This window comes from Hylobates moloch, unplaced genomic scaffold (genome assembly GCF_009828535.3).
Source record: "Hylobates moloch isolate HMO894 unplaced genomic scaffold, HMol_V3 SCAFFOLD_3, whole genome shotgun sequence".
NCBI lineage: Eukaryota > Metazoa > Chordata > Mammalia > Primates > Hylobatidae > Hylobates > Hylobates moloch.
In genome coordinates, this window is record NW_026652278.1 from 29133225 (window position 1) to 29160025 (window position 26801).

General features: G+C 41.5%; 1 protein-coding gene and 1 pseudogene across 1 annotated transcript in view; both read right to left on the reverse strand.

Annotated features, from left to right (window-relative positions):
• The window catches only part of CFAP58 (cilia and flagella associated protein 58), a 103371-nt gene that overhangs the window by 35490 nt on the left and 41080 nt on the right, over positions 1–26801 (reverse strand). Inside the window, exons 11-15 of the mRNA XM_032169925.2 lie at positions 26316–26462; positions 20369–20509; positions 18984–19207; positions 16071–16182; positions 13121–13225 (exon numbers count right to left, since the gene is read on the reverse strand). Of these exons, the coding sequence (XP_032025816.1) occupies positions 13121–13225; positions 16071–16182; positions 18984–19207; positions 20369–20509; positions 26316–26462 (729 nt within the window). The remainder of the gene's footprint in view (positions 1–13120; positions 13226–16070; positions 16183–18983; positions 19208–20368; positions 20510–26315; positions 26463–26801) is intronic.
• Positions 19966–20079, reverse strand: LOC116466228 (small nucleolar RNA U13; annotated as a pseudogene).

Below are 26801 nucleotides of genomic sequence, written 5' to 3' on the forward strand. Positions count from 1 at the left end.
CATGAGCAGTGTGACCTGAACCCACCCTCCGAGAACGTTCATACTCAGGCTGTCTTGGACAAACCAAGTAGGTAGAGGCATACGGTGCCCCGCAGACAGCTACAGGGAGGACATCTATGCTAGCATTGGCATTCTGTTTTCTGAACAGCCTGCCTCCAATTGCTCCTTCCAACCTCCCTGGCACACAGAAGCATGTGCAGGAAAGCAGGCATTCCCAGAAACCCCAGAAAGAAGTGGCAGCTGAGAAGCAGGCCCCAGGAGCACGATAGGGACGCAGCCTCCTCAACCATTCCCAGCATTTTAAATGTCCTTCAGTGAGAGCATCAAGGCTCTGCAGAAGCTATTTTCCCCCTCGCATCTCATTCTTCTACCCCTTGATTTGAGAACAGAGCAAAAATCCACAGACAGGCTTCTGTTCAATGGTTTCATGTTACACTGTACCTCTCAGTCCCACACCATCATCTAGTAAGGGAGCATCTTCAACTATTTCAGCCCAGCTTTGGGGAGGATGACCACTGAGTTATCCAGTAATAAAGCAGGCTAGAATTACGTTTAGTGTAGGCTACACTACCAGCAACTGGGCCACGCTATTAGAATTCTGCCTTCCAGATCTTAAAGCAGTTCCTTAATAATTGAGTAATTACTTTGGAATCTGAAGTGGGGGAACAAAGAAGTCATGGTAATGGAATGTTCAGTGGCTCTATTGGGAGGCACTAAAGAATAGTGGTGAGGGGCTCTGTTCTCGATTCCAATGACTAAGGTTTTTTGTTTGTTTGTTTTGTTTTATTTTGAGGCGGAGTCTTGCTCTTTCGCCCAGGCCGGACTGCAGTGGCTCTATCTCAGCTCACTGCAAGCTCCGCCTCCCGGGTTCACTCCATTCTCCCGCCTCAGCCTCCCGAGTAGCTGGGACTACAGGCACCTGCCAACATGCCCGGCTAATTTTTTGTATTTTTAGTAGAGATGGGGTTTCACCATGTTAGCCAGGATGGTCTCGATCTCCCGACCTCATGATCCGCCTGCCTCGGCCTCCCAAAGTGCTGGGATTACAGGTGTGAGCCACCGCACCCGGCCTCCAATGACTAGGTTTCTAAGAGGGGTCAGCAAATGCTTTCTGTAAAGAGCCTGGCAGTAACCAATGCCAGCTTTGTGAGCCATTCAGTACCTTCGCAACAATTCAACTGTGCTGCTGTAGCACAGAAGCAACTGTGATGTTCCATGAATGAATGAGCCTGGCTGTGTGCCAATAAAACTTTATTTATGGACACTGAAATTCAAACTTCATCACAATTTTATATGTCTTGAGATATTATTCTTGTGATTTTTTTCTAATCACTTAAGTATATAAACACCATTCTTGGTGCAGGCCATACAAAAACAGGTGGTAGGCCAGATACAGCCCACTGTGGGCCATAGTTTACCCAAACCTGGTTTATCATTGCAGCTCTGATATTTCTTAACCACAAGCTCTTGGGCAAGCTTTGTTTTCCTTCCTCTGTGAACTCTTGAACAAGTTCAGTTCCCTTCTCTGTGAAATGAAACAACAGCAGCATTAGCCTCATCTGGGCTTCCAGTGGCTGCAGTGAAAGCAAATGCTCAGCACAGGGCAGCACAGAGTACATTGAGTACTGAATGTACTCAGCATTCAATCGATGTGAGCTATGACTGCCATTTCCCTCTACTCTTCAAAATTCTCTGCAGCTTCCACCAAATCTGTCTGTGCTACCATCAAACAGGACCAAGGATTGTCATGTCTCTTGTCAACAAAGAAACACTCTAGACTTTCATACGAACGTCAATAGCCTTCAAGAGTTTGTGGGATGCTAAAACATCCCTCAAATTCTGGATGCATTCAGTTGTCTGATTACTCCAAGATATTATCAGTCCCTGCAGTTTTAGAGCCAGGGCCAGAGGGTGAAGTTATCATCCTCCAAACTACAAATAATGGTATTTCTTGAGCACTGGCCAAATCTCAAGCATTGTGCTAAGTGCTTTATGTCATTCTTTCCCTTAATCTTTACAGTAACCAAAGGATGCTAATAAAATGATGAGCTCCATATTTCAGAGGAGAGCAAAGCATAGGAAAGTTAAGCTACAAGGCCAGGCCACGTGCCTGGTCGCCAGGAGGTGTGGGGTTCCATCATGGGCCCACCAGCACCACAGCTGTTGCTCTGAAGCATGAAGATCTACCACAAAGAAACCAACTTCTAGGGCATGAGTGTTTCTCAGATTGAACCAGTAACCTGAATCCCTGGGGATCTGCTTAAAATGCAGATTCTGATTCATTAAGCCTCAGGGGGTCCAGGGATCCTGCATTTCTAAAGAGCTCTCAGAGATGCCAGCGCCACTGGAGTCCATGCTTGGAGTAGCAAGGCTCGAGATGCAGTGAGACCATGCTTGGAGTAGCAAGGCTCGAGATGCAGTGAGAAAGGTGAATTTTCTCCATGAATGACCAAGGCAATCTATACATGATAAATTCAATGACCACAGTGTTCTTACACCACATGTTGTGGAAGAGCCTTTGGAGGCAGAATTCTAAGATAAGACTCAGTGCTCCACCAGGTACCCATTATGTGGCCCTGGTAGAAAGACTCGGCCTTCCTGGCCTACATGTTCCCTTGTCTGTAAAGGGGACTGGTGTGCTCTTCTGGGGTTGTTGTGACAATTTAATGAGATAATACCTATACAAGCATTTAGAGCAATGTTTAACATGGTGTAAACATTAAACAAACGTAAGATAATGAGGAGATCAAGAAAATTGAAAGCCCTTATGAAAGAATTATCTAAAAATGAGCTATATGAGGTTTGTTCCCTCTGCACAGCTAATAACTCATGCAGATCCATTCAAACCCTCCTATCATTCAAGCCATTTTACAGTTAAATAAACCAGACTTCCATCCAGTCAGTCATAAAATTAAATTATAGAGAAAGTTCACCTCGAAAGGGCAGGGCTCAGATGCCAGCAAAGAAGCAGTGATTTCCAGTTCAGTTCATGATTTATTTATCTGAGGGATATGCCCATTACCTAGGCCTCTAGGTGCATGTAAAAGAATGCATGTGACAATTTCCTAAAGCAACACGAACCTGAACTCCACCAAGGTAGTTTTCTCACCTGAACCATTTCAGTGTCACTGTTCATTAGGTAGTGTGCTTCCACTCATCAAAACCCCCCTAACGTAATTAACCCTTCTAGTAATACATCACTACTTCCACACATTAAGGGAAAATGCCTCAGTATTCTCATCATTTTAATAAAATTTTCTGGGCAGGATGATCCAGTTCTATCAGTCTAGGAGGTCAAGTTTGTATCCTTTCCCCAAAATGAGTCCCAGGTAGACCACGCATCATTTCACCCCCACCATCTGGCAAGCTAACAGCCACTGGGTACTTACCACCATGCGCTGCTGCCTGTGCACAGGGAAAGCACAGTGCCTGGCATACAGTAAGCACTCAAAGGATGGCTGTCATTAGAACACACTCAGGGTGTGAACTACATACAGTATGATCATGTCATCTGGTTCCTGGCAGGTAACTGAAATGGTAGCAGGTGGGTAGAATAGAGGAAGGCCTAATGGGAACTTGGTTGGGAAAATGCCCCTCCTTTTCTAAAGTCAGATTGGCAATGCATACCTTAGGTGAATCACTGAGTGAGTAAAGGGATCTACCTGGTTGGTAGTCCCCAGGACCTGCCAGGAGAGCTGATCTCATGTAGCAGGTATTTTTGGTGCCCTGAGCCTCCTCCTCACAGCCCATCCTAAATTTCATGATTTTGAGCTGACATGCCTGGTGCACTGGGAGGGCCCATAGTTCCCAGAATGCTCTAGCAGCTTCTACCTCAGGCGCATGGGTGTCAGCGTTTCTGCCTCAGGCCAGGGCTCCCCCTCAGTCTGCCTTTGGAAGCAGCTCAATATCCCCAGGGCAACTCTCAACCTGCGGGGAATGGGAGTCATTGAACAAATGCCCAGTCCTCTTTCCTCTGATGGACAATTTTACCCTCTTTCCTGTGTGGTTCCTCAGAGGAATCCCAGTGGGACTAGAGCTCAAACGCCCATGGGGTGACCTGCTCCCTCCCCCTCCACCCACTGGCTTTTCCTCCCTCCCCATCTCACTTTCCTGCTCCCCGACTCCAGCTTCCTGCAACTGCATCCCAAATGCCCAGACCCCAAATCTGTCTCAGTGTCTGATTTGAAGAGACCCACGCTGAGACACCTACCCACTCCAGAGCCTTGCTTAGAGTCCCATAGCATCCTGCACACTATCACAGCCCTTGGCACACTGCTCTGTGGTTGCAGAGCTAAGAGGTCCTTCAAGGCTGGGACGAGGTCTGTGTCATTGACCCCGAAATTCCGGATGCTCAGTGACTGCGGTGGGCAGGTGGGCAACACAAGGTATTCCTGCTGCCCATTCACAGGGGTGGGGAGTGTTCAGAGACTACCCTTCATCTTTTTAACAATTCAGAGAAGACCTTTTCTGTTTTAGAAGAGTTTATAAAATAAAATTCAGTGAAACCCCATCTCTACTAAAAAATACAAAAAGATTAGCCGGGCGCGGTGGCAGGCGCCTGTGGTCCCAGCTACTCGGGAGGCTGAGGCAGGAGAATGGCGTGAACCCAGGAGGCGGAGTTTGCAGTGAGCTGAGATTGCGCCACTGCACTCCAGTCTGGGTGACAGAGCAAGACTCCATCTTAAAAAAAAAAAAATTAAAATTAAAATTAAAATTAAATTAAATTAAATTAAGAGTTATTAGTGGCAAGACAAAAGGCATCTTAAGAAAGCCCATCTTCCTTGAAGCCCACCCACCCTGCCCCACAGAACACAGCCCCTTCTTCTCTGCCTCTCTGTTCACATCCTTAGAAGAACACAGCCATGCTCACCTCTGATTGCTGCTGCATAGCACCTAAAGCCTGAATCTTCTCCTCCCTCCCTCTTTCCCTTTTGATTCTTGGGCTCTGCATGTCTATCAAGGAATCACAACAAAGAACAAGATTAAAGAAATCAAAACTAGTAAAGCCGATTGTGTGGCTGCTGTTTCTTTACATCTCCTTCTGCCCCAAGCCTTGAAGCTAGAGGTTGTAAACTATCCACTTGTGGGCCAAGGGTGGTTGGCAAACTTGTTTCTGGGAGTCCTATACAGTGTTTTTAAGACTGTCAATGTTTAAAACTCAGTATATTGAACATAAAAATCTGCTTTTCCAGCTCTTTAAAAATTAAAGATTTGACAATATCAGCCTGCTGTTAGCTGGGGTGGGATTAGCTGCTTCCTAGGGATGCTTACTAGGACTGGGGCCCGTAGCCCACCACATGCTGCAATCCCCACCATTCCCTTTGGCCTCTGACTATGAGGCACCTACCAGTTGCGTTTCTGATCATGACATGCAAAATCCACCTCACTCTTTTTTTGTTACATGCCTGGCCTTGAGGGTAAGTGCATCTGAACTTGTTACCCCATATTTAAGCATTTGGAAGAAACAATTTGAGTAGCTCTGAGTGTTCATCATGTTTTAAGTGCCTCTAGCAAGAGGTTAGAGCTTCCTACTCCAATGCTATCATGCCTTATGCCCATTATTAGAAATGCCATCTTGATGATGATGATGATGATGATGATGTAATGATACCCGGGTAATGGATAGCAGTTACTCAAGGCATATATGCCTGCCTCATCCCACAGATGCCTTTAAAGAAAAAAGAAGTCATTAATCCTGAAGGATTCAGATGAGATGAGGAACAAATGAAGCAACAACAGCGAGGAGAGGCCACCAGGAGGCTCGCTTCAGGTATGTTTCCATTGCCCCAGCTTCTCTGAAGGGGAGAGTAGCTTGGTGAGCAGAAGAAAAGAAATCCTTGCCATCCATACCTTAGATTCCAATTCTGGTAAGAATACAGACTTCTCCATCTTACCACTGAAGCTATAAAGTTAGTCTCAAGAACCATTTTCATGTTAATCCCAAGCAAGGGAAGAACTTTGACAGACCCACATGAATCAGCCTGCCTCCACAAACAAAAAGGACACTGACAGGTTGTATCAAGTTTATAGATCCATAAACCCACAGTAAATTCCAGACTCCTGCAAAGTCAGAAGTCAATAAAAAATGCAAAGGCCGGCCGGGTGCAGTGGCTCATGCTTGTAATCCCAGCACTTTGGGAGGCCGAGGCGGGAGGATCACAAGTTCAGGAGATCGAGACCACGGTGAAACCCCGTCTCTACTAAAAATACAAAAAAAAATTAGCCAGGTGTGGTGGCAGGCGCCTGTAGTCCCAGCTACTCAGAGAGGCTGAGGCAGGAGAACGGCGTGAACCCGGGAGGCGGAGCTTGCAGTGAGCCAAGATTGCGCCACTGCACTACAGCCTGGGCGACAGAGCGAGACTCCATCTCAAAAAAAAAAAAAAAAAAAAAATGCAAAGGCCACCTCTCAGAGCTCGAAGACAGAACTTAAATGACTGTGCAACATACCACTTTCTGAAGGACCACAATTCTTCCAACTTTTAATAAGTTGCTAGACAAATATTTGTGGATGAGAAATTAGGGAGGTGATGATCAACAACACAGACACCAGAACTCCTCTGCAAAGCTTATAGTCTAACAAGAAAGAGCCATTACATATTAATTACAACTATTTCATTAATTACAAGTGTGATGAGTGGTATAAGGAAGAAGTCAAGTTATGGGAACTTATACCAAGACACCTAACCTAGGAAAAGGGGCTTTCCTAAGGAAAAAATATTTAAGCTAAGACCTAAAGGGTGGGCAGGAGTTGCCCAGGCAGACAGCCAGTCCATCTATAATGAGCATCTGTGTGCCCAGTACTGTATCAGGCACTGGGATTAGAGAGGAGAACTGGGAAGCGCCCCTCCTCAAAGAGTTCACAGACGAGTGGGGCTTGAACATAGGCTCCCATCATACGTGCTGCTTGGAAATGATGGGGTCTCTCTATCACCATGTAACAGATTAAACAGTTATTTAAAAATTGCTGTGATACTCAGAAGAATTCAACCCAAAGTCTTCCTAATTGCAAAATGTTCTATTGTGAGTACAGAGAACTTCTCTAATATTTTAATTTTAAAAGATGAAATTGAGAAACTGTCAAATCCTGTGGAACACTTGGGGCTTCAGCAAGATAACAAGGCTTGTTGTCTGGGGTTATGCAAGCTGCCGAGAAAAATTACAGCAGGCACAGGGCAGCCCAACCATTCCAAACGCTAAATAAGGAATTGATTAAAAGGGATTGAGACAGGACATTAAACTTTGGAGGCCTGGAAAAACCGTGTTGGTAATTAATGATATTAATAATAGTATTATTAATAACATTGTTAATGAGAACTAAGAATTCTATTAAACTTTATGTGTACTAACACAATTCTGTGGGTACTATTATTGTCCCCAACTTATGGATGAAGAAACTAGTGAGTCAAGCAAATAAGAGATTTCTGTTTATGGCAATATGTCAGACTAAATAACATGAAAACTAATGTCCACAAAGCATTAGACATGCTGAGTAAAACAATTCAGCATGAGTTTTAATCACAAAACAGAGTTTTCAATTAGTTTGCTCAAGTGTCAAAATCAAAGCGTGAACTGCATGTTAGAACAGTGAATAGATATATATTGCAGCTATCCCCTGAGGGATAGCCGAACAAAGGGCCTGGATTTTAGTGGCCACAAGAAGGCAAAGGATAAGGTGCTGGCCCTGTGTGAAGTGGGTGTTAGTACTAAGATTCCTCAACATAAAGTTAGTGACTTTTAAAAGTTTCACCCTTGGCGAAAAGATACAATAGATACAAATCTACCCACTGGGACAGGAAGACCACAAGGAAACCTAACTATCTCTCCTGGGCTCTGGGTGGGGGGGAAAAAAAGTTGCTTCCCTAAGAATTTGTATCCATTGATCTTCTGTCACAAGAGTTTGAGGTTCTAGTATATGTTAGCCAAATAGTCCAAGAAGCCCAAGGTGAGAATTTAACTTAAAATTGTTCTAAGCAAGTGATATCTTCTAAGGCACCTGGCAGAAACAAATGAATGGACATACCCTTAACCTGAACCATTCCCAAGTCCCCAAATAAAGGCTTTCTGAAAATGAGTTCACAATCCAAAATCACAAAACACAAAAGGAAAAATCCACCATGAGTGAAAGTCAGCAGACACAACAAACAGGAAAACCCCTCGAGAACTTCAATAATAGAACACTGAGATTAAGACTATAAAATAAATTTTTGAATTAATTGGGGACATAAAGGAAGGATGTAAAACATGAGAAAAGATCAAGAAACTATCAACAAAAACCAGGCATATGTGAATAAGAATCTCTATAAAATAAAAATAAAATAATTGAAAATAAAATCTCAGTGAATTGACTATTAGCAGATAAGCACCCTGAAAGAATTGGTGAACAAGATTAAGATTAACACTTTGGGAGGCCGAGGCCAGCAGATCACTTCAAGTCAGGAGTTCGAGACCAGCCTGGCCAAGATGATGAAACCCCGTCTCTACTAAAAGTACAAAGATTAGCTGGGCGTTGTGGTGGGTGCCTGTAATCCCAGCTACTCAGGAGGCTGAGGCAGGAGAATCGCTTGAACCTGGGAAGCGGAGGTTGCAGTGAGCCAAGATTGCACCACTGCGCTCCAGCCTGGGTGACAGAGTGAGACTCCATCTCAAAAAATAAATAAATGAATAAATAAATAAATAAAGATAAAGCTAAGAAAATGTAACAAAGAGTTAAAGAGAAGAAAAACATCAACTAGGTCAGTAAATAGGAAAAAAGAATAAGAAAACCCAACGTACTTCTAATAAGAGTTCCAGGAGGAGTGAATAAAGACACTAAAGAAGAGACTATTTGAAGACACAGGAACCCTCAGATTCAGGAAATGGAGTGTGTTCTGAACATAGTAAGCAAAACTAAATTAATACCCAAATGTGTTGTGCTGAAACTCTGAAACCTCAAAGGCAAAGAGAAGATCTATCAAACAGAAGAAAAGGCAGGTCACCTAAAAAGGAGCAGAAACAATTAGACGTACAGCAGACTTCTCAGTCACATCACTGGAAGCTGGGGACACAAAGGACTAACATCTTCAAAGTGCTAATAGAAATAAGATTTCAAGTTAATCATTTACAAATAAGGCCAAATTAAAAACATTTTTAGACAAGCAAAGGAGAGTGTTAACCATTGAAAAATCTATTGGTTAAAGAACTATGAAAGGATATACTTTGAAAAGAAAGAGACAGAACCCAGAAGCAAGGAATTGGAGATATGTAGAAATAGAAAACAAAAGAACTGGTAAACATCTTGGTAAATCTTAATAAATTGACTCTGTAACATAAAAGTGGTGATGGCTGATTTTGGAAACAGCAGGGTAGCTGCGGTTAAAGCATTCCAAATCCTTACACTGTTTGTAAGAAGGAGAAAGATATTGATCAACTTTAGACTTTAGATTTGATGTCAACTATGCATGGTGAATTTTTAAGGGAATCTATGAAAGAGAAAAACAAAGAATTAAGATAATGTACTTAAGGGAATCAGAGACAGAGAGAGAATATTATACTGAGTGGTGGTAACTGTTGAGTAAAAGAAAAACTGTAAAAAGGGAATAGGTAGCAATGGTTAGTGGGAAGACTGGTAAACGGGAAAACAGAACATAAAGAAAACTCAGTCTGATAGAATTTTTTTGAGCAATACAAAAAATCAGGGAAAATAAGAAGGTAGAAATAAGCCTAAAATTATCAATAAACAAACTAAACACAAAGACAAAGATAAGATTTTTTTAATTACAAGAGATTTTCCTAAAGTACAAAGACATCAAAAGTTTAAAAGTAAAAATATAGGAAAACTACTTTTCAAAATCCAGCTGATTGAGCTATGTTAATATTAGGCAAATTTGTAAGTAAAAATATTATTATGAGAGTTCTTACATAATACAAAAGGAGCAATTCAAGCAGGAAGAAATAAAAATTGTAATCTTTTTTTTTTTTTTTTTGAGACAGAGTCTCGCTCTGTCGCCCAGGCTGGAGTGCAGTGGCACAATCTCGGCTCACTGCAAGCTCCACCACCTGGGTTCACGCCATTCTCCTGCCTCAGCCTCCCGAGTAGCTGGGACTACAGTCGCCCGCTACCACGCCTGGCTAATTTTTTTTTGCATTTTTAGTAGAGACGGGGTTTCACCGTGTTAGCCAGGATGGTCTCGATCTCCTGACCTCCTGATCCGCCCGTCTTGGCCTCCCAAAGTGCTGGGGTTACAGGTGTGAGCCACCGCACCCAGCCCCAAAAATTGTAATCTTATACTCACCTTATCATGATCTAAAATGTTCTTAATGCAAAAAAAGTCAGAGAGAAAGAGAAATAAGACAAATCTCCAAACTTTTTTCAGTGATTAGGCAGACAGAAAATTAGGAAAAGCACAGATGTGGATAATACAATTAACAAGGTTGATCTAATGAACAAATGGAGAACACCGAACCCAGAGCATTTAGAGAGTATGAATCTTTCTCAAACAGTAGGCGTCAGGTATAAAAACTGACCACTTAGTTGGTCACAAATCAAGTTCAACAAATTCCAAAGAATCTGTATAATACAGACCACAATGCAGAAAAGTGAGAAATCAGTAAGTAAAAGATAACTTAAATACATACATATTTGGAAAATTTAAAATACACTTTTAATTATCCTAAAATATCATAAAATATCCCCTAATTATTATTAGGAGAAATAGTGAATATTTTTTAAGACTTACTGTCAAAGGAGAAGTAATTCTGAAAATATACTACATTTAGGACTAAATGAAAATTCCCCATATCAAAACCTGTGGAAAGGAACTAAATAATTTTTTTTTTTACGAGACGGGGTCTCACACTGTCACCTAGGCTGAAGTGCAGTGGCACAATCACAGCTCACTACAGCCTCGAATTCATGGGCTCAAGCAATTCTCCCACCTCAGCCTCCTGGGTAGCTGGGACTAAACGTGCACGCCCCCACGCCGGGCTAATATTTGTATTCTTTGTAGAGATAAGGTTTTGCCATATTATCTAGGCTGGTCTCGAACTCCTGGGCTCAAGCAATCCACCCCCCTTGGCCTCCCAGCACGCTGGGATTATAGGCGTGATCCACTGCACCCAACCCTAAATAAATTATTTAAAAGACATTTTATAACTGAAATACTTATATTAGAAGAGAAGACTGAACATCAACGAGCTGAGCATTAACCTTAAAAATGTAGAAGAATCCAGTAAACCCAGAGTATATAGAGGGAAGGAAATAATAAAGTTAGAGCAGTCCATGAAATATAAAACAAACTTATAATACAGATGCTTGGCAAACATAAGATTTGGTTCTTTTTAAAACTAACAAAGTGGTGATAACAGAACAGACAAGGTAGTGAAGTAGTAGAAAGCGTGAGCTCTGGAGTGACTGCCTGGACCACGTCCCACCCTAGCACTTACCAGCTGCACAGACTTGGGAAATGACTTGTGGCCAGCATCAGTGGAACCACAGCAAACTCTGGACTGTCAAAGCCCAGTGCCACGTACTAATTGGTTATCCTTACAAGACATCCAAACTATGTACTCTGATTAGAGTATCCTCCTCCCATTACAAAAAACAGGTATTATTATCCTCATTTTACAGATGGGAAAACTGAGATTTGTACAACGTATGTAATTCTCTTAAAGTCATGAAATGATCAAAGATTGAAACTGATTTAAGACCAAATCTTTCTGGACTCCAAAGTCTACTCCCTCAACCACACAGTAATCTACAAGAGAAGAGGAAAATCCCTGTTGGCCATTCAGTGTCATGACATTCTGGAAGGCTATTTACTGTATACCCAACTTTAGGGTAAATATCTTTCTTAAGGTAGACTGTAAAACAGAAGGAGCAAATGCTCCTACTCCTACTAATATTAACCTAGTGATTAAAATCATGGGCTTTGGGGCTGGGCACAGTGGCTCACGCCTGTAATCCCAGCACTTTGGGAGGCCAAGGCAGGCAGATTCTTTGGGTCAGGAGTTTGAGACCATCCTGGCCAACGTGGTGAAACCCCATCTCTACTAAAAATACAAAAATTAGCCAGGCATGATGGCACACACCTGTAATCCCAGCTACTTGGGAGGCTGAGGCAGGAGAATCACTTGAACCTGGGAGGCAGAGGCTGCAGTGAACCGAGATGGTGTCACTGCACTCCAGTCTGGGCAACAGAGCAAGACTGTCTCAAAAAATTAATTAATTAATTAATTTTGGGTTTTGGAATCCAAAGTAACATGAATAATTGCTAATATTTATTAGACACCGTGTTATCATGTATAATACTAAACTCTTTCAATCCTCACAATATCCATTTTCACAGGTTCTGTTATTGTCCCATAATACAGACTAAGAACATCAGGTGCAATGAAGTTAAACTGACATAGCAACTGGCGGTATTCCAAACCAAGCCATCTAACTTCAAGAGCTGACATTCTTATCCACACTAAACTCGTGGGCCCTGACTTCCTCAGCCATCAGCTGGGGATGACTACACCCGCTTCCTGAACTGCAAAGAGGAAATGGGACCAAGTAGGTAAAGCCACCAGCATATCTGGCATGCAGTAAGTGATGATGATGATGATGATGGCGATGAGGAAGATGGTGATGATGATGACAGCTGGCCCTTGCAAAGATACAGGCCTAATTGCTACAGAACAATGTACTGCATAAAATCCTCAAAAAAAAAATCTCTTCTTCCATTTCACTCACACAAATCTTCATGTGAACAGATCATTTGTGCTCTATGAGAAAGCTTATTTTCAAAATCAAAATCACAGCATTTTGCATTATATGAAGATATGAAGAAAAATGTTTAAAGGAATCTGATAAATAAAACTGTAGAGAAGTGGGGTGGGGGTTGCTCACATTACCCATTGCAGTAAGTCTAGCCTTGAACTTAATTTTCCAGAATTCTTGAAATATCAATGATCGCAACATAAAAGACCAATTAATCAGGCTGTGTTTGTTCTTTATGTGTGAGTCACTGTTGCCATCTACAGTTAAATACAGGACATGCAATGCTGCCAAATAACTGACTAATTCTAAGAACGTAGTCCTGGAGATGGTGGTGCTAAGGCAATCCACTTGTACAATGAGTACAGAAAACAAAAATGCTACCTGTAGGAGCAGCTCTTTTTCAACCACCTCTTCAGTCTTGCTGATGAGACGCTTCTGCAGGATGTGAATTTTCTGTATCAGCTCATATGCATTGGGGTCGCTGGCCTGTCCAAGGGGAACAACAATAGCAGCTGAGATATCATCAGCTTCGAAGCACTGAGGTCTCTATGTAAAATGCACATTGTCTTATTAAAATCTATTGCAAACCTGCAGACCTAATACAGAGAGAATTAGAACCAAAAATAAAGTATAATAGATGAGATAATCATAAATTCCTGTCCCCAAAAAAGCAGACTGCAGTTTTCCTAATGTTTTATCTATGGCATTAGTTATTCTATAAATACAAAGTAAATATGTTTATTCCACCAGTGGGAATAACAATAATGGTAGCTACTATGCTCGATAAATGATTCTTTGCCACCATCCAGATACTATGCTAAGTGCTTTTTATACAACATTATACTTTAGCTGCAGGACAGCCCTAGGAGACAGTATGTCTTTTCCTTTTATACTGACAGGACAACTGAGGCTGAGAGAAACTAAGTCATTTACCCAGACTGGCAAGGCTCAGAGCTGGAATCAAGCCCAAATATGCCAAGCTCCAAAGGCACAGTTCTCAATTCCTATGCTCTGAGGCTTACCCTACCATCTCCTCTGTTTACTTAATTTTCCAGAATTCTTTTTGTTGTTGTTGTTGCTTGAGACAGGGTCTCACTCTGTTGCCCAGGCTGGAGTGCAGTGATACGATCATGGCTCATTGCAGCCTCGAACTCTGGGGGATCAAGCAATCCTCCTGCCTCAGTCTCCAAGTAGCTGGGACCACAGGCACGTGCCACCACACCTGGTTAATTTTTTTGTAAAGACAGGGTCTCACTAGGCTGCCCAGGCTGGTATCCAACTCCTGGGCTCAGGCAATCCTCCCACCTTGGCCTCCCAAAGTGCTGGGATTACAGGTGTGAGCCACTGTGCCCAGCCCCTAGAATTCTTGAATGGAATGAGGCAGGGCTCCTTAATTCACTCAGCCTTAGGATTCTCCTTCGGTAATTGTCAACAGGAAGGTTCATTGCAGTCTATGATGGGGACGGCTTCCAGGATGTGGACTTCTGCTAATTATTGGCAGCAGAGCACTACCATGGCATTTAGCTCTGAAATGGAATTATCAATCCACAAAGCTTTGATGTTCCTTCACTAGTTGTGTACAATTCAGACAAGATATACAGTTATAAATTGGTAATTTGTCCTCTACACCTTGAGCCAAGGCTTCACTTTCAACTGTACTGACATTTTGAATTAATCTAACAGCTAAATATTTTCAACTGCCTCCCAGAGTCTCTATTTTCTAATTTTTCTAATAAAAATTGATGTGGAATTGGAAACTTTAAAGATCTGCATGAAAACACATGGAATAAACTAATGTGACAGTAAATGAATTTAAAATCTTCATCTCCACTTCTGCAGATATATCCATATTACTATTGGGTTAGTAAACTACACCACTCTTGGCATTTGAAGAGGAAGGAATGAGGGTCCAAAAGAGAAAAGAAAAAGAGAGACTTTGCTTAAGAAATACTAAGCAGTGCCAACTGATATCCATCTATTGGGACTAGATGTGGCACACATTCACCTGGCAGGGTTGGATGCTGTTAAAATTCAGGCCTCATGTTTACATAACAATTTATAATGCATTATCCTTAATGCTTTCTTCATTACAAGGAAAAAATAAAAATGGAAAACAAGAATCTACCTGGCTGATTTTCTTTCTTACAAGGAAAAAATAAAAATTAAAAACAAAAATAAAGGAATTTTTATTTTTCCCTCTTTTAAAGGTCCCTATGTAAAATACATATTGTCCTTTCCATTCTTAAAGAAAAAAAATTAAAATGAAAAACAAAGGCCAGACGCGGTGGCTCACGCTTGTAATCCCAGCACTTTGGGAGGCCGAGGCAGGCAGATCACGGGGTCAGGAGATTGAGACCACGGTGAAACCCCATCTCTACTAAAAATACAAAAAATTAGCCAGGCGCGGTGGCGGTCGCCTGTAGTCCCAGCTACTCGAGAGACTGACGCAGGAGAATGGCGTGAACCAGGGAGGCAGAGCTTGCAGTGAGCCAAGATCGTGCCACTGCACTCCAGCCTGGGCGACAGACTGAGACTCCGTCTCAAAAAAAAAAAAAAAAAAAGAAAAACAAAAATCTCCCTGGCTGATTTTCTTTCTTATACCTGCCCTGCTTTATCTTATATGACATACTTACATCTCCCAACACCCTGATCATTCATTTAGTTGAAGGCCCTTTTGGCATCCACACTGCTAGCTACAACTGAAGAGATGGCTTTCTCTTGAATAAGCAGAGTTTGTCTTTAACCATTATTTTCAGTGCTGGTGGTAATGACTATCAGAAAGTCATAGAATAAAATTAAATATGAAGTTGATTATCCATCCCCTACCAATGGGACTTTAGCTGTGTCCCCAGATTCTAAGAGAAAGGGCTTGGCTAACGCAATGCTTTCAAAAAGAGGGCAGTTCACAAAACTGTATTTTCTGTAAGTAATAAAAGGATGCAAGGATCAATTGAAAGATGGTGGAGGTGCTGGTGACCAATATCATTAAAGGCCATGAACATCCAAGACTAACAGGCAGCCTTAGGATAACTGGTTAACCAAAACCTACCCAAGCCAGAAAAATAAATGTCAATTGGTGAGGCAGGTTCACAGCTTTCACTGGGCTTTCTTTAGGTAGAAAGGATTTTGTGCAAGACTTTTAAAACAAAACCCAAATGAACCATCTGGTTCTGAGAGAACTCAATTTACATCAGATCCAGCCTTACATTTTAGGTGACAATTTGCATAGCATTAAATAAAACCTCGCTTCGCGTTGTGCTTTAGGTTAGAAGCTTCGCGTAGGATAGGAGGAGAGATTTGGGGATGGGGAGAACACGCTGCCAGATGTTACCTCGAGCTTCCTCCATCTGTGCACATTCAGGGGATTCTCCAGCTCCTCCTCCAGGGCTCGGCAGCGTGTCCTCTCCTTCAATAATTCTCTTTGCATGTGAAAAAACTCCTGTCTGAATAAGACAAACTTGAATTTACAAAGAATTATCCACCCGTTTGAACATCCTACCTATCTTTAATTGGTTGCATACACACTATGTCTTATATGAAAAGTTGGAATTAGGGAGAATATTGTGAACACTGGGACCAGCCTCCTAAATCTGGGCAAGATGATATCAATTCTTGAGCTCTGCAAGAAGCTTTCAAAAAAAAAAAAAAGTGCCAGGGCTTCAGAGTCAGAGTCATGATTCTGGATACTCAATAATATACAAAAAGAACAAAGGGCAGGGGGATTGTATTAGTCTTTTCTCACACTGCTAATAAAGACATACCCAAGACTGGGTAATTTATAAAGGAAAAAGGTTTAATGGACTCACAGTTCCACATGGCTGGGGAGGCCTCACAATCATGGAGGAAGACAAAGGGAGAGCAAAGGAACATCTTACATGGTGGCAGGCAAGAGAGCTTCTCTAGGGGAACTCCCATTTATAAAAACTATCAGATATCATGAGACTTATTCACTACATCACTACAATGAGAACAGTATGGGGGAAACTACCCCTATGGTTCAATTATCTCCACCTGGATCCCACCCATGACACGTGGGGATTATTACAATTCAAGGTGAGATGTGGGTGGGGACACAGAGTCAAACCATTTCAGCAGTGAATTATGACAGTTTCAATACACTCTTTAATGTTTCTGAATGTCTCTATAGTGGTAATAAGTGAACAGGCTACAGTCCACAAACTCAGCACCTGACAGCAATATATTGAGGCTCAGGTGATAACCTAACACTAGTTAGGGCATACATCTCTACCCTCACTACACATTGAAATCCCCTGGGGAGCTTTGAAAAATACCTCTTCTCCTGGACCCAAACCTTAGAGGGATTCTGTTTAATGGTCTAGCATGGGTCCCCGGCTTCATACATCTTGGCAATTCTCACACGCAGCCCGGATTGAGAAATCCAAGTTAGAAGTTGTGATGAGATTTTATCTTGAGTTCCACAACTACACAGATGGCTGAAAAAGTCCTGAATAACTAGCTCTGGCTGAAACACACCGCTGAAATCTTCAGAAATCTCTAGTTGATAGGTAATATGCGACAGCCATCCTCAGTGTTGCGAGCTGGCTGTCGCCCTATCGAATGAGATGTTAGGAGGCAGAGAAGAAGCAAGCACTTGCATCGACACGGGCAATAAGGATATTATTATCTATCCTCGCCTGCTGCAGGGGTGCAGATTACTAATACTAAGCCATCTCTTTTACTTAATCGCTTCATTTAAACCAATAATACAACTTCCCCTCATTAGCAAGACAAACCATTAGAATTAACTGCATGATGTTCACTCAACAGGGCGCTCAGAGCAAGCTGCTTAGAATTAAAAGCATATTTTTAACACTTCAATTTTCTAGAATGTCATCAGAAGGGGAGGGCAGAAATATTAGCTACTGTATTTGACGGCCTGCTTTGTACTGACTCTGTCCTAGGCACATTGATTTGTTTTCCTGTTTAATTGTGACTACAAGTCCAAAGCTCAGGGAAGTTCAGTGACTTGCCCAAGGTCACACAGCTTGTAGGTAGCAAGACAGATTGAAATTCATACTAGCTTGCCTCCAACCTTTATTAAGTTGTCTTCCCATTGAAAAGAAAAATAAAATATATTATCAACAAACTAGCAATACTGAATGGGAATGGATAAAATTTGGTCCTTTGTGTATGTAATAAAAATAACTCATGGCTGACAAGTTTAGTGATGGTTTGGAGACTATTCAATAGCTACTTAGAATGAATCCATTTGTCTCCAAAATGTCAATGGTGGTATCTCTGGGTAGTAAAGTTATGAGTGATTTTCTAATCCCTTCTTTATATTTTTTCTGCATTTCTCACATTTTCTACAATGAATTTGTACTACTTTCATCATCTGAAATACAAGCAACTCCAAAAGAAAAAAAAAAGAAAAAGTATTGATCTATCCTTGATAGTGGCAACCTCGCTATTCCTGAATATATTCATTGCATTTAAATATCCAAACTATCTTCTAACCCAATTGATTTGAGAAGCAGATCCAAACCATGTCCTTATTCCAAGATGGTCAAGGATACTGTTCATCTACAAGTCTGTGGGGAATAAGGATAGCTACTGAGAAAATACTAGGAGTCTTATTTGGTTTCCTGCAATTGCCTATATAAAACATGGTGACGTTTTCCCAAAGGGAAAATAGATCTTGTGTAATGCAAGATTTAAAGAAAGAAGAAGGTGCACTAAGCTAAAGTGAAAGCTGCAGGAGATAAATCAAAGTGAGATATAAAATTTGGCCGCCTTCTAAGGAAACAAAGTTTTCAAGTAGTGATAAAATTATATTTTCCACCTCTTTTCTTCCTGTATATAATTCCAAGAAAAAGATGTGCAAATGTTACCAGATTAAATTTCAATATTGATGCTCCCTCTCTTGCATACTGACTTATTAAAGAAATTCAAGAAAGCTCATTGGGGGAAAAAATTTCTGAATCGTACCTAATTTCCTTGAAAATTCTTTTGTAAAATCCAGAATACAGTTTTTTAAAAACCTTTTTGCACTCGCCCTACCCCCCCTGAAAGGAAGCTGGTTCATTTTTCTGACACAGCATGGGCACAATGGAGATGTTATGGAAAAGCTGTTCTTATTATTCATTAATAATTTCATCCTGTAAACTTCATTTTGTACAACTCAATAAAGATCTTCAATGAGCAACTAGCATGACTACGAAGTGATTTTAGGAGCTCCCCACGTTGCGCTGCGCCCTCAGCCCTGAGTTCTATTATCTATTACCTGAGTTCTTCAACATTAGCCACACTCCTGGCAAGAATCCCCTTTTCCCGGCGAAGCTTCTTGATCTCAAGTCTGAGGATTCTCATGTCCTCCAACCTCTGGTTGTACTGGCTCTCCCCTTTATTCAGCACAGACTGTTGGATCTTGATCTTCTCATAGAGCAAAGCTAACTCGTCATTGCGCCGAACAAGCTGAGACCCCAGGATATCTCTCTCGCTGATGACCTAGGAAGGTAGGGAGGGGCATAGTCACCAGGGAAGGAGAAGACTTAGCTTTTCATTGTGGCAGCACCATTCATTCAATGAGTATCTATCGAATGCCCATATGTACTGGGCACCACATGGGCTGGGCACTGGAAAGAGCTGGACCCCTCCCATTAGAGTTTTTGAAAACATCATATAACAGATAATCCTTAATAATATTAATAATAATAGTCCAAGACTGGGTACAGTGGCTCATGCATGTAATCCCAGCACTTTGGGAGGCCAAGGCGGGCAGATCACTTGAGGCCAGGAGTTCACAACCAGCCTGGCCAACATGGTGAAACCCCATCTCTACTAAAAATATAAAAATTAGCCAGGTGCAGTGGCACATGTCTGTAGTCCCAGCTACTCGGGAGGCTGAGGTGGGAGGATCACTGGAGCCTGGGAGGAGAAGGTTGTAGTGAGCCAAGATGGTGCCACCACACTCCAGCCTGGGTGACAGAGAGAGACTCTGTCTCAAAAATAATAATAATAGTCCAATTACTTAATAATCCATAGCCCATGTGTGTATCGTTTTGTTTATTTCCAAATCCATTATATTTATAAATGTTCAAATCTGAATGACTTCCTAGTGGGCTAGCTCTTGCCAAGTTCCACTACTTCCTTCTGTCTTGCACTGGCCAACTTCTCTCTGCCAGGTCCCTCAGAGTAGTTAAATTTCTAACCCCCAAATTATGCGTTTGGGTTTCTATCTCCCAAATTGTTTTTCATTTTTTTCATGTTGGATGGGTAATGTGCCGACATTGTGATAAGGTTTGAGGGAGGCATATCTTACACATACATGTGAACACCCAGTCAAGATCAAATCATGTAATTATTAATTGCAATTATATGTGAGCAACTGTATTATACTAGAATGCAAGCTCCTTGAGGATGAACCTTATTGTCTTGGTGGCCAACGTGTCCCTAGTGCCTAGAGGAGTGACTAAGACATGGGAAGTGCTCATAAGTCAAATAAAGGAGTGAATATTTCATAATTAATCAACACGAGATGGGTCTCTGCTGCTGTTCTTTCAATAGGGCTGGTTGGCAAAGCTTGGAGAGGAAGGAAGTTTCGAAGGGTGGAATTAAATACTCGTGTCTGTTGACAAGGTCTGCAAGTCTGACAAGGAGGTGCTCTACCTGGTCTAATTCCTTCTTCTGTCTCAACCTCTCCCCGTCAGCCTCGGCAATTATTCGCAGGAGTTTTCTCTCTTCAGCTTCTTGCTTTTCAATAAAGTGTTTGGTCTCCAGGGCTTGTTGTCTCAGCTTCTGCAGCTCAGCCTGACAAAGAGTGGAAGATACAGGCAAATTTCAATTCGTTACAGCACAAACCAGGACGACAGGGCCCGGATTCAGATGTACAGTTGTGCTTCTTACTCTTTCCTCTGATGTTTCATTTAACACAGTTTGATCACTCTCACAAGCAAAACAAGCTTACGACACACACACACACACACACACGCACACTCATAAAGAAATAGCAATGCAGATTACAGTCATCATGTTTATTCTGAGTTGTGCCCTTGAGGGATTTCTATCATTTTTCTATATATGTGTAGCAAGGGCTTCGTTGGTATTCAGCAGCACTTCATCTCTTACCAGCTAAACACCAGGAGAATTCACAATGAATAGTGCAGAGCAGGATGTGGGGGTGAGGACAGGGGAGGCCTCTGTGTGTACCAGCTCCTGTAATGGCCCTAACACCACCAGCACATGAACTGCAAAGGTAAAGCCCTTCATAAGCAAAATTAAACTAGTCAAAGATAATAACTGTCTATCTTGTAAAACACCCTGTAGATCCTACTTCTATGGCACTTCCAACCCCAATGAGAGGATAAGATAGACAAATATTATGCAAATATTAAGAAGTCCAGACAATAATTTTTCAGCATCTTGATTATCACACAGACAGTGAATTGATATTAGGGGAGGTCAAAGAAAAAGTCATCATTAGACTGGGGATAACAGGGATGCTTTCTCAGAGAGCTCAGACCTGAATCTGGCCCCTAAGTTTATACGAAAATCATAGGAATTATGGAGAAAGGGTGCTATGGACTGTTAAGTTTCAGCAGGACAATTTGTCTCATCAAAGCACACATTCACTTCTATTCCACAAGTTTGTTTGTGACCTACCATATCCCAGACATGATACTAGGCATTTGCGTGGCTACCCCTATCTCCATTTAATGCAGTTATAGAGACAAAAGCAAATAACTTGCCCAAGGTCATGGAGCTATTAAATAGCAGATTGAGATTCCAACCCAGATCTTTTGATTCCAAAGCCTATGCTCCTTCTACTGTCACCACCCAAGAGTTCCAAATTAAATATAGAAGATAAGCAAGACTTGAGGGATTCGCCATCCATTGAAGATGATGAATAACCAACAAGTGTGAAAATGCTATCTACCTATGTGAAAAGGACATGCGTGTACACATAAAGGAGTTTATATTTCTGCCTGGGGTTTAGAGGGAAGAACCAGTCAGGTCACTGGCAGTTGACAGATATTGCCAACATGGAGGGGTATGTGTTGTGAGAGCAGGGCATTCAACAGTCAGGCTTGTGGGAATAAAGGCATACAAACTAAAAAGTAACTGGTGTGTTCACCAGGCAGTGAAACAGCCAATATGGCTGAATTAGAGAGTTAGGTAGGGAATAGCTGGAGGTAAGTCTCACAAACAGCTAAGCCAGACAGGGAAAGGCCTTGTGTGCCATGCACTATATAGGGCATGCAGTGGGGGAACCAAAGCTACATACGTTACAGGAAAGAAGAATATGCCTTTGAGAGGTTCCATGCCTAACTGGGATGGATGACAGATATCATAGACCAGGTCAGAACAAGAAGAAGCAAATGAGGAGGAAGAGCTCTGCTTTCCCCCATGCTGGAATCACAATGGAGATGACAAGATAATATTAAGGTTTCATGTTGTCAATGGCTTGCAAATTGGCAAATGTCAGTAAAAGAGTAATAATTTTTTCCTTCAAGTCAGTATTTGGACCCCCGCCTACCCAGAAATGACACCAAGATGATGGAAACCCCATACTTTTAAGTGCCTTTAAACCAACCCAACTTTAGTTACGGTCTGTCTCTGCCCCATGAAAACCAAAAGTCATTAATTCTACACCTCAGACTTATCCAAACAGTAAAAGATACTGTGTACCTCGTAACAGATGTGTAATGTCACAAACCGAATGCAACCAGGTACTATAAAACCAAGGGTTTCTTTTATGACATTTTGTTTGTTCATTCAAGAAATATGTTTTGGTCTAGGGATAAGCAAAAGGAAATACTTACTGAGAAAAGATCTCATCTAGTATATACCACTTGGGGGGATTGTCTGTTAGGAAAGAGAGCAAAGAACCAGCCTTTCTGTTTCTATAATCATTTAAGGTGGCAGCAAAGACAGCAATAAAATACCTGTTTGGCTCATGCTTTCTTTAATAAAACTTTTATTTTCCCAGATGTGCAACATTCACTTCCCTGTTCTTAAGTGCCAAGCGCTGATCAGAATCCATCAGCAGAACGAAATGAAACCCCTGTTATATTAAAATGCAATCAACAGTGTGTAAAAGTATCTGTCTGAAATGTAAAACCACTCGTGCATTTGGCATTGCTGGGTACTTTTTTCATAATATATCAAAATTCTGAGTGGTCTCCTTATGTCATAAATTTATGGGCTGTAAACAAAATGTGGCATTAGACGTTGGCAGAAAATGTTAACATCAACAAAATACCTTGGGTCTAATGCATTTAGCAGTTATAAATCTGAGCCATCTCACCCAGGAAGGATGGCAGCAACCACTATGCATTCAAAAGCTCATCAAGCAATGCCCTAGGTGGGACCTGAGGTTTCTGCACCTATCCAAGTGTTACTGGTGGTATAAAGTTGTAATGAGATGGCAGGACACAGCCTTTACTCACTGCTTCCACAATTATACAATTTTGCAATAGGCATTATGGATTATCTGTAACCAGATTTGGCTATGGGCATAAATCATATCTCAAGAGTCATACTTATAGAATTTCTCCCATTCATACATGATCTCAACACGAGTTTCATAGAAATCATCTGTTTAAATCTAGCAAAACAAATAGTACCACCTGAAGTCTTCTAGCCATGAGAATAATTAGGCTGTGTCTCTCTTTCTTTCTCTCTCTCTCTCTCTCTCTCTCATGGATAACAGCTCCCTTTCCATGGCAGGCTACAGAGTCCACTAAGTAAAAGAATATGGTGCCCTGAAGCCAGGCCCTAATGTGGTGCTGAGCTCTGGACACAGAGAATTTGCTGCTGAGTTATTCACCAAGAATCAAAGTGCTGTCAGATACATGTAGGATGATTGGAAAGAGACAAGACAGAATCAGGGGCTTGTTAGGACTGGAAGGCAGACACTCCAAATGAGATGGTTCCTTCAGTGCTGATGAAACAAGCCTAGGACACAATGGGCAGATGCATGCAGACACAGCAACATCTACAGAGAACTATTGACATCCTGTCATAACCATAATGTGCTGACAGTGTACAGGATCCTCAGGCATCAGTGGAGCCTGGTAGCAACAGAAATAGTAAAAGAAACAGGGAAGGACAAGATTTGTCTGCTGAAGGGGATGAATGAAGATGAGGATGACCTACTAAAGACAGTCGTTTGCCTATCAGCTTGGAAAAGTCGTAGATTGGATTGTCCTGTCCAAGGGTACCTCACAGGCTACCTAGCAGGCAAGGGCTTGCGCCTCCGGGAGGGATTATGTACCCGCGTAGCTTCGTACAACTCGCAATAATAAGATAAATGTCTCTTGAAGCGAAGTTACTAGAAAATCTGCCCTTTCCCTCAGGGTTTTGGTTGGCAGACTTCAGATGCATGAAATCCAGGGACCTGTGTGAAATGTGATTCATTCTTAGGCTAAAAAAGTCAAAAGGCTAAAACTCAACATTTGAGCTGTCATATTTTTCTGGAGAATGTCAAACGGGCTTAATGATAGGCCAACATTATCCAGTCGGAGCACCATTGCAAGTCACCCTTGGATAGCCTCAAATAATAAATCAGGCAGGCCTCTCTCTCTGCTCCTCATTCTTGCCTTAATTGGAAATGCTGGGAGAAAGGGCATCCCAGTTCCACAGTAAGTCCAAAGCAATCATCTTCCTATAATCGATGACCCAAAGCCATCCAGACCTGGGATTCTCCATTTGGAGCAGTCTCTGGAGCAGAAGCCTTTTAATCATCCTTCATGTTCACCAGCTGCCAAATCTGCTGGCCCAGGTCCAAACGATACAGGACTTTATTGCCCTGTATTTTATTATATTATGATGCTTCTTTGGAGCTTTATGTAGACACCTGATGGCAGAGGCCATAAATGAAACAAATATTAGCTAAAGTCAAACTCTGAGGAATTAGGAATAATTGATATTTTGTATAGGACACTTGTTCTAAAGCAGGATTTTGTAGAAAGACATTAGTTCCAACTTGGACCCCATTATGGAGTAATAATTAATCTTTTGAATAGAGCATTACTAGGGAAAGTAAGAGATGAGACCCAACACCATCCTTTAAAGGGAAAGAGATGATGCACCAAATGGATTACGTTGAGCATTGCTAACATGGTCCATAATGCTCATGGGTGAAGCAATGTTTAAAATAAGTTTCTTCCGATTCATTCAGCAATAAATAAACCCTATCCCACTACAAGCTCCACAGTGGAACAAACCGTTTTCTATAAAACTCTGGTTTCAAACAAGGAGTATATGGGCAAAGATGCAGAACGTTTTCCAGTTTTGGAAAATATATGTATATTTCTTTATATATAAAAAACAATGCAGAATCTTCTATTATTTTTCTATCATAAGCAAGAGTGGGGGAGATGAATGTCTCAGACAGGTAAATATATCAGTTACAATATCTTTTTTGTACATGCACTTTCGTTACAGTTTAATCTTTCTCAAATAAAATGAGCTTTAAGTTAATTTAATGTAGTAATTCTATTTCCATGAAAACCTATCATTAACTTGACAAAACTCATTATTAAATTGAGAGTGCCTATTTCAAACTATGGTATCTTAGAATCTAGAAAATATGGCATTGAACCTGCCCAACACTAGATATAAATTTTCAAGACAGTGACTATCTTTGAAAGCTAATATGTGCAGAAACAAGGTCCCCAGTCTCTAATTTGTTGTAAACCGTTTCTGCAAGTGGCTCTTAAGCACCTATGAGTATTCTGCACATATATTTTCATAACAAAAGTGGCATTATTTTCTTAGAAGTTCCTTTTTTAATCCTTGGTCAAGTGGATTGGAAGGGAAATCTATTGGATTGGATAGGAAAAAGAAAAATACATTAGGTTTAGTGGTGTGTATAGTAAAACATATTTGGTTAGAGGATTTAAAATGGCATAATTATTTGCTTTGTATTCTTGGAAAGGGTCCTTATGTTAGTAGACATAGAATATCCTAAATTATTATATTTTAAAGGATATGTCTTAGTAAGATATATGAAGACAGAGATGATCCCTGGAAGAGCAGCTGCAAAGTTCTTACACCCACAGAGGTAAACTAAACTACAAACCTGGTCAAGGGTAAACCAAGTGATAACAGAGCTCTAACACCCAGTTGATAAGACTGCAGATAGAAAAGTCACACGCACACAAAGTAAAAAACAGAGGTACAAAGCATCACCTTATAGAAGGCCCAGGGAGGAGTTTGGGAGGGTTGGGTCTGAGCACAATACTTGTACTTGGTTGTGAATGCAGAGGGATTGTAGCGAGCTTGTAAGTTCAAGGACTTCTTGGCACTGCCGACCTGCTAGGTTCTCTCCCACTGATGTATGATAGCTCGCATAAATGAAAGGGGTGTGTGTGCATCTCCACTGCTCCCTTCCCCCATTCTACCTAGCAGCACTACCTGTAAAGAACCCTGACCTAGAGGTGGTAAAGCTCATCCTCCTGGTGCCTTGTGTGCTTGGTTTGGGTAACTAGCAACTGTGACCACAGGCAGGCGTGGTTGTTCTCCCTGCCCCTTGCTGCCTTCAGTGAGACTGGAGGCTGCCTAAGTGAGCTGATGAACTGTTGGACCTTTGCTTTTACTATGAGGTCAGTACCTTCAATGTTTCCTTTTCCTTTTCTATTCGCTGCTGTTCCAGCTGCAGCTTCACAAGCGCGGACTCTTTGGCAGAGATTTCTTCTTTCAGCTCATCTACCTGATGGGTCATAATCTTTAACTTTCTCTTCATTTCTGTTATTTCATCCTAACAAAATGAAAGGGGAAATGTTTGAAAGTGAATTAGACATCATCGTCCCTATGGAAGTTCAATATATATTTAAGAGCTTTTAAGGGACGCTCTCTCAAAACAATGGTCTCTTGATCAATTACAACTAGGCTATTCCTTTGTCTCTAGTGCCCATTGACCTCAAAGTACTTTACAGTACTAACTCTCAAAATATTCTCATGAGATACACACAAAATATGCATAACGAACATCACATGCACACACACCTTATTCCTTCTTTTACGAAAGGAATTGGAAGCACAGCAAACATATAACTAAAAGATTTTGAAGTGAAGCTCTGGAATTCAAAAGAGTATG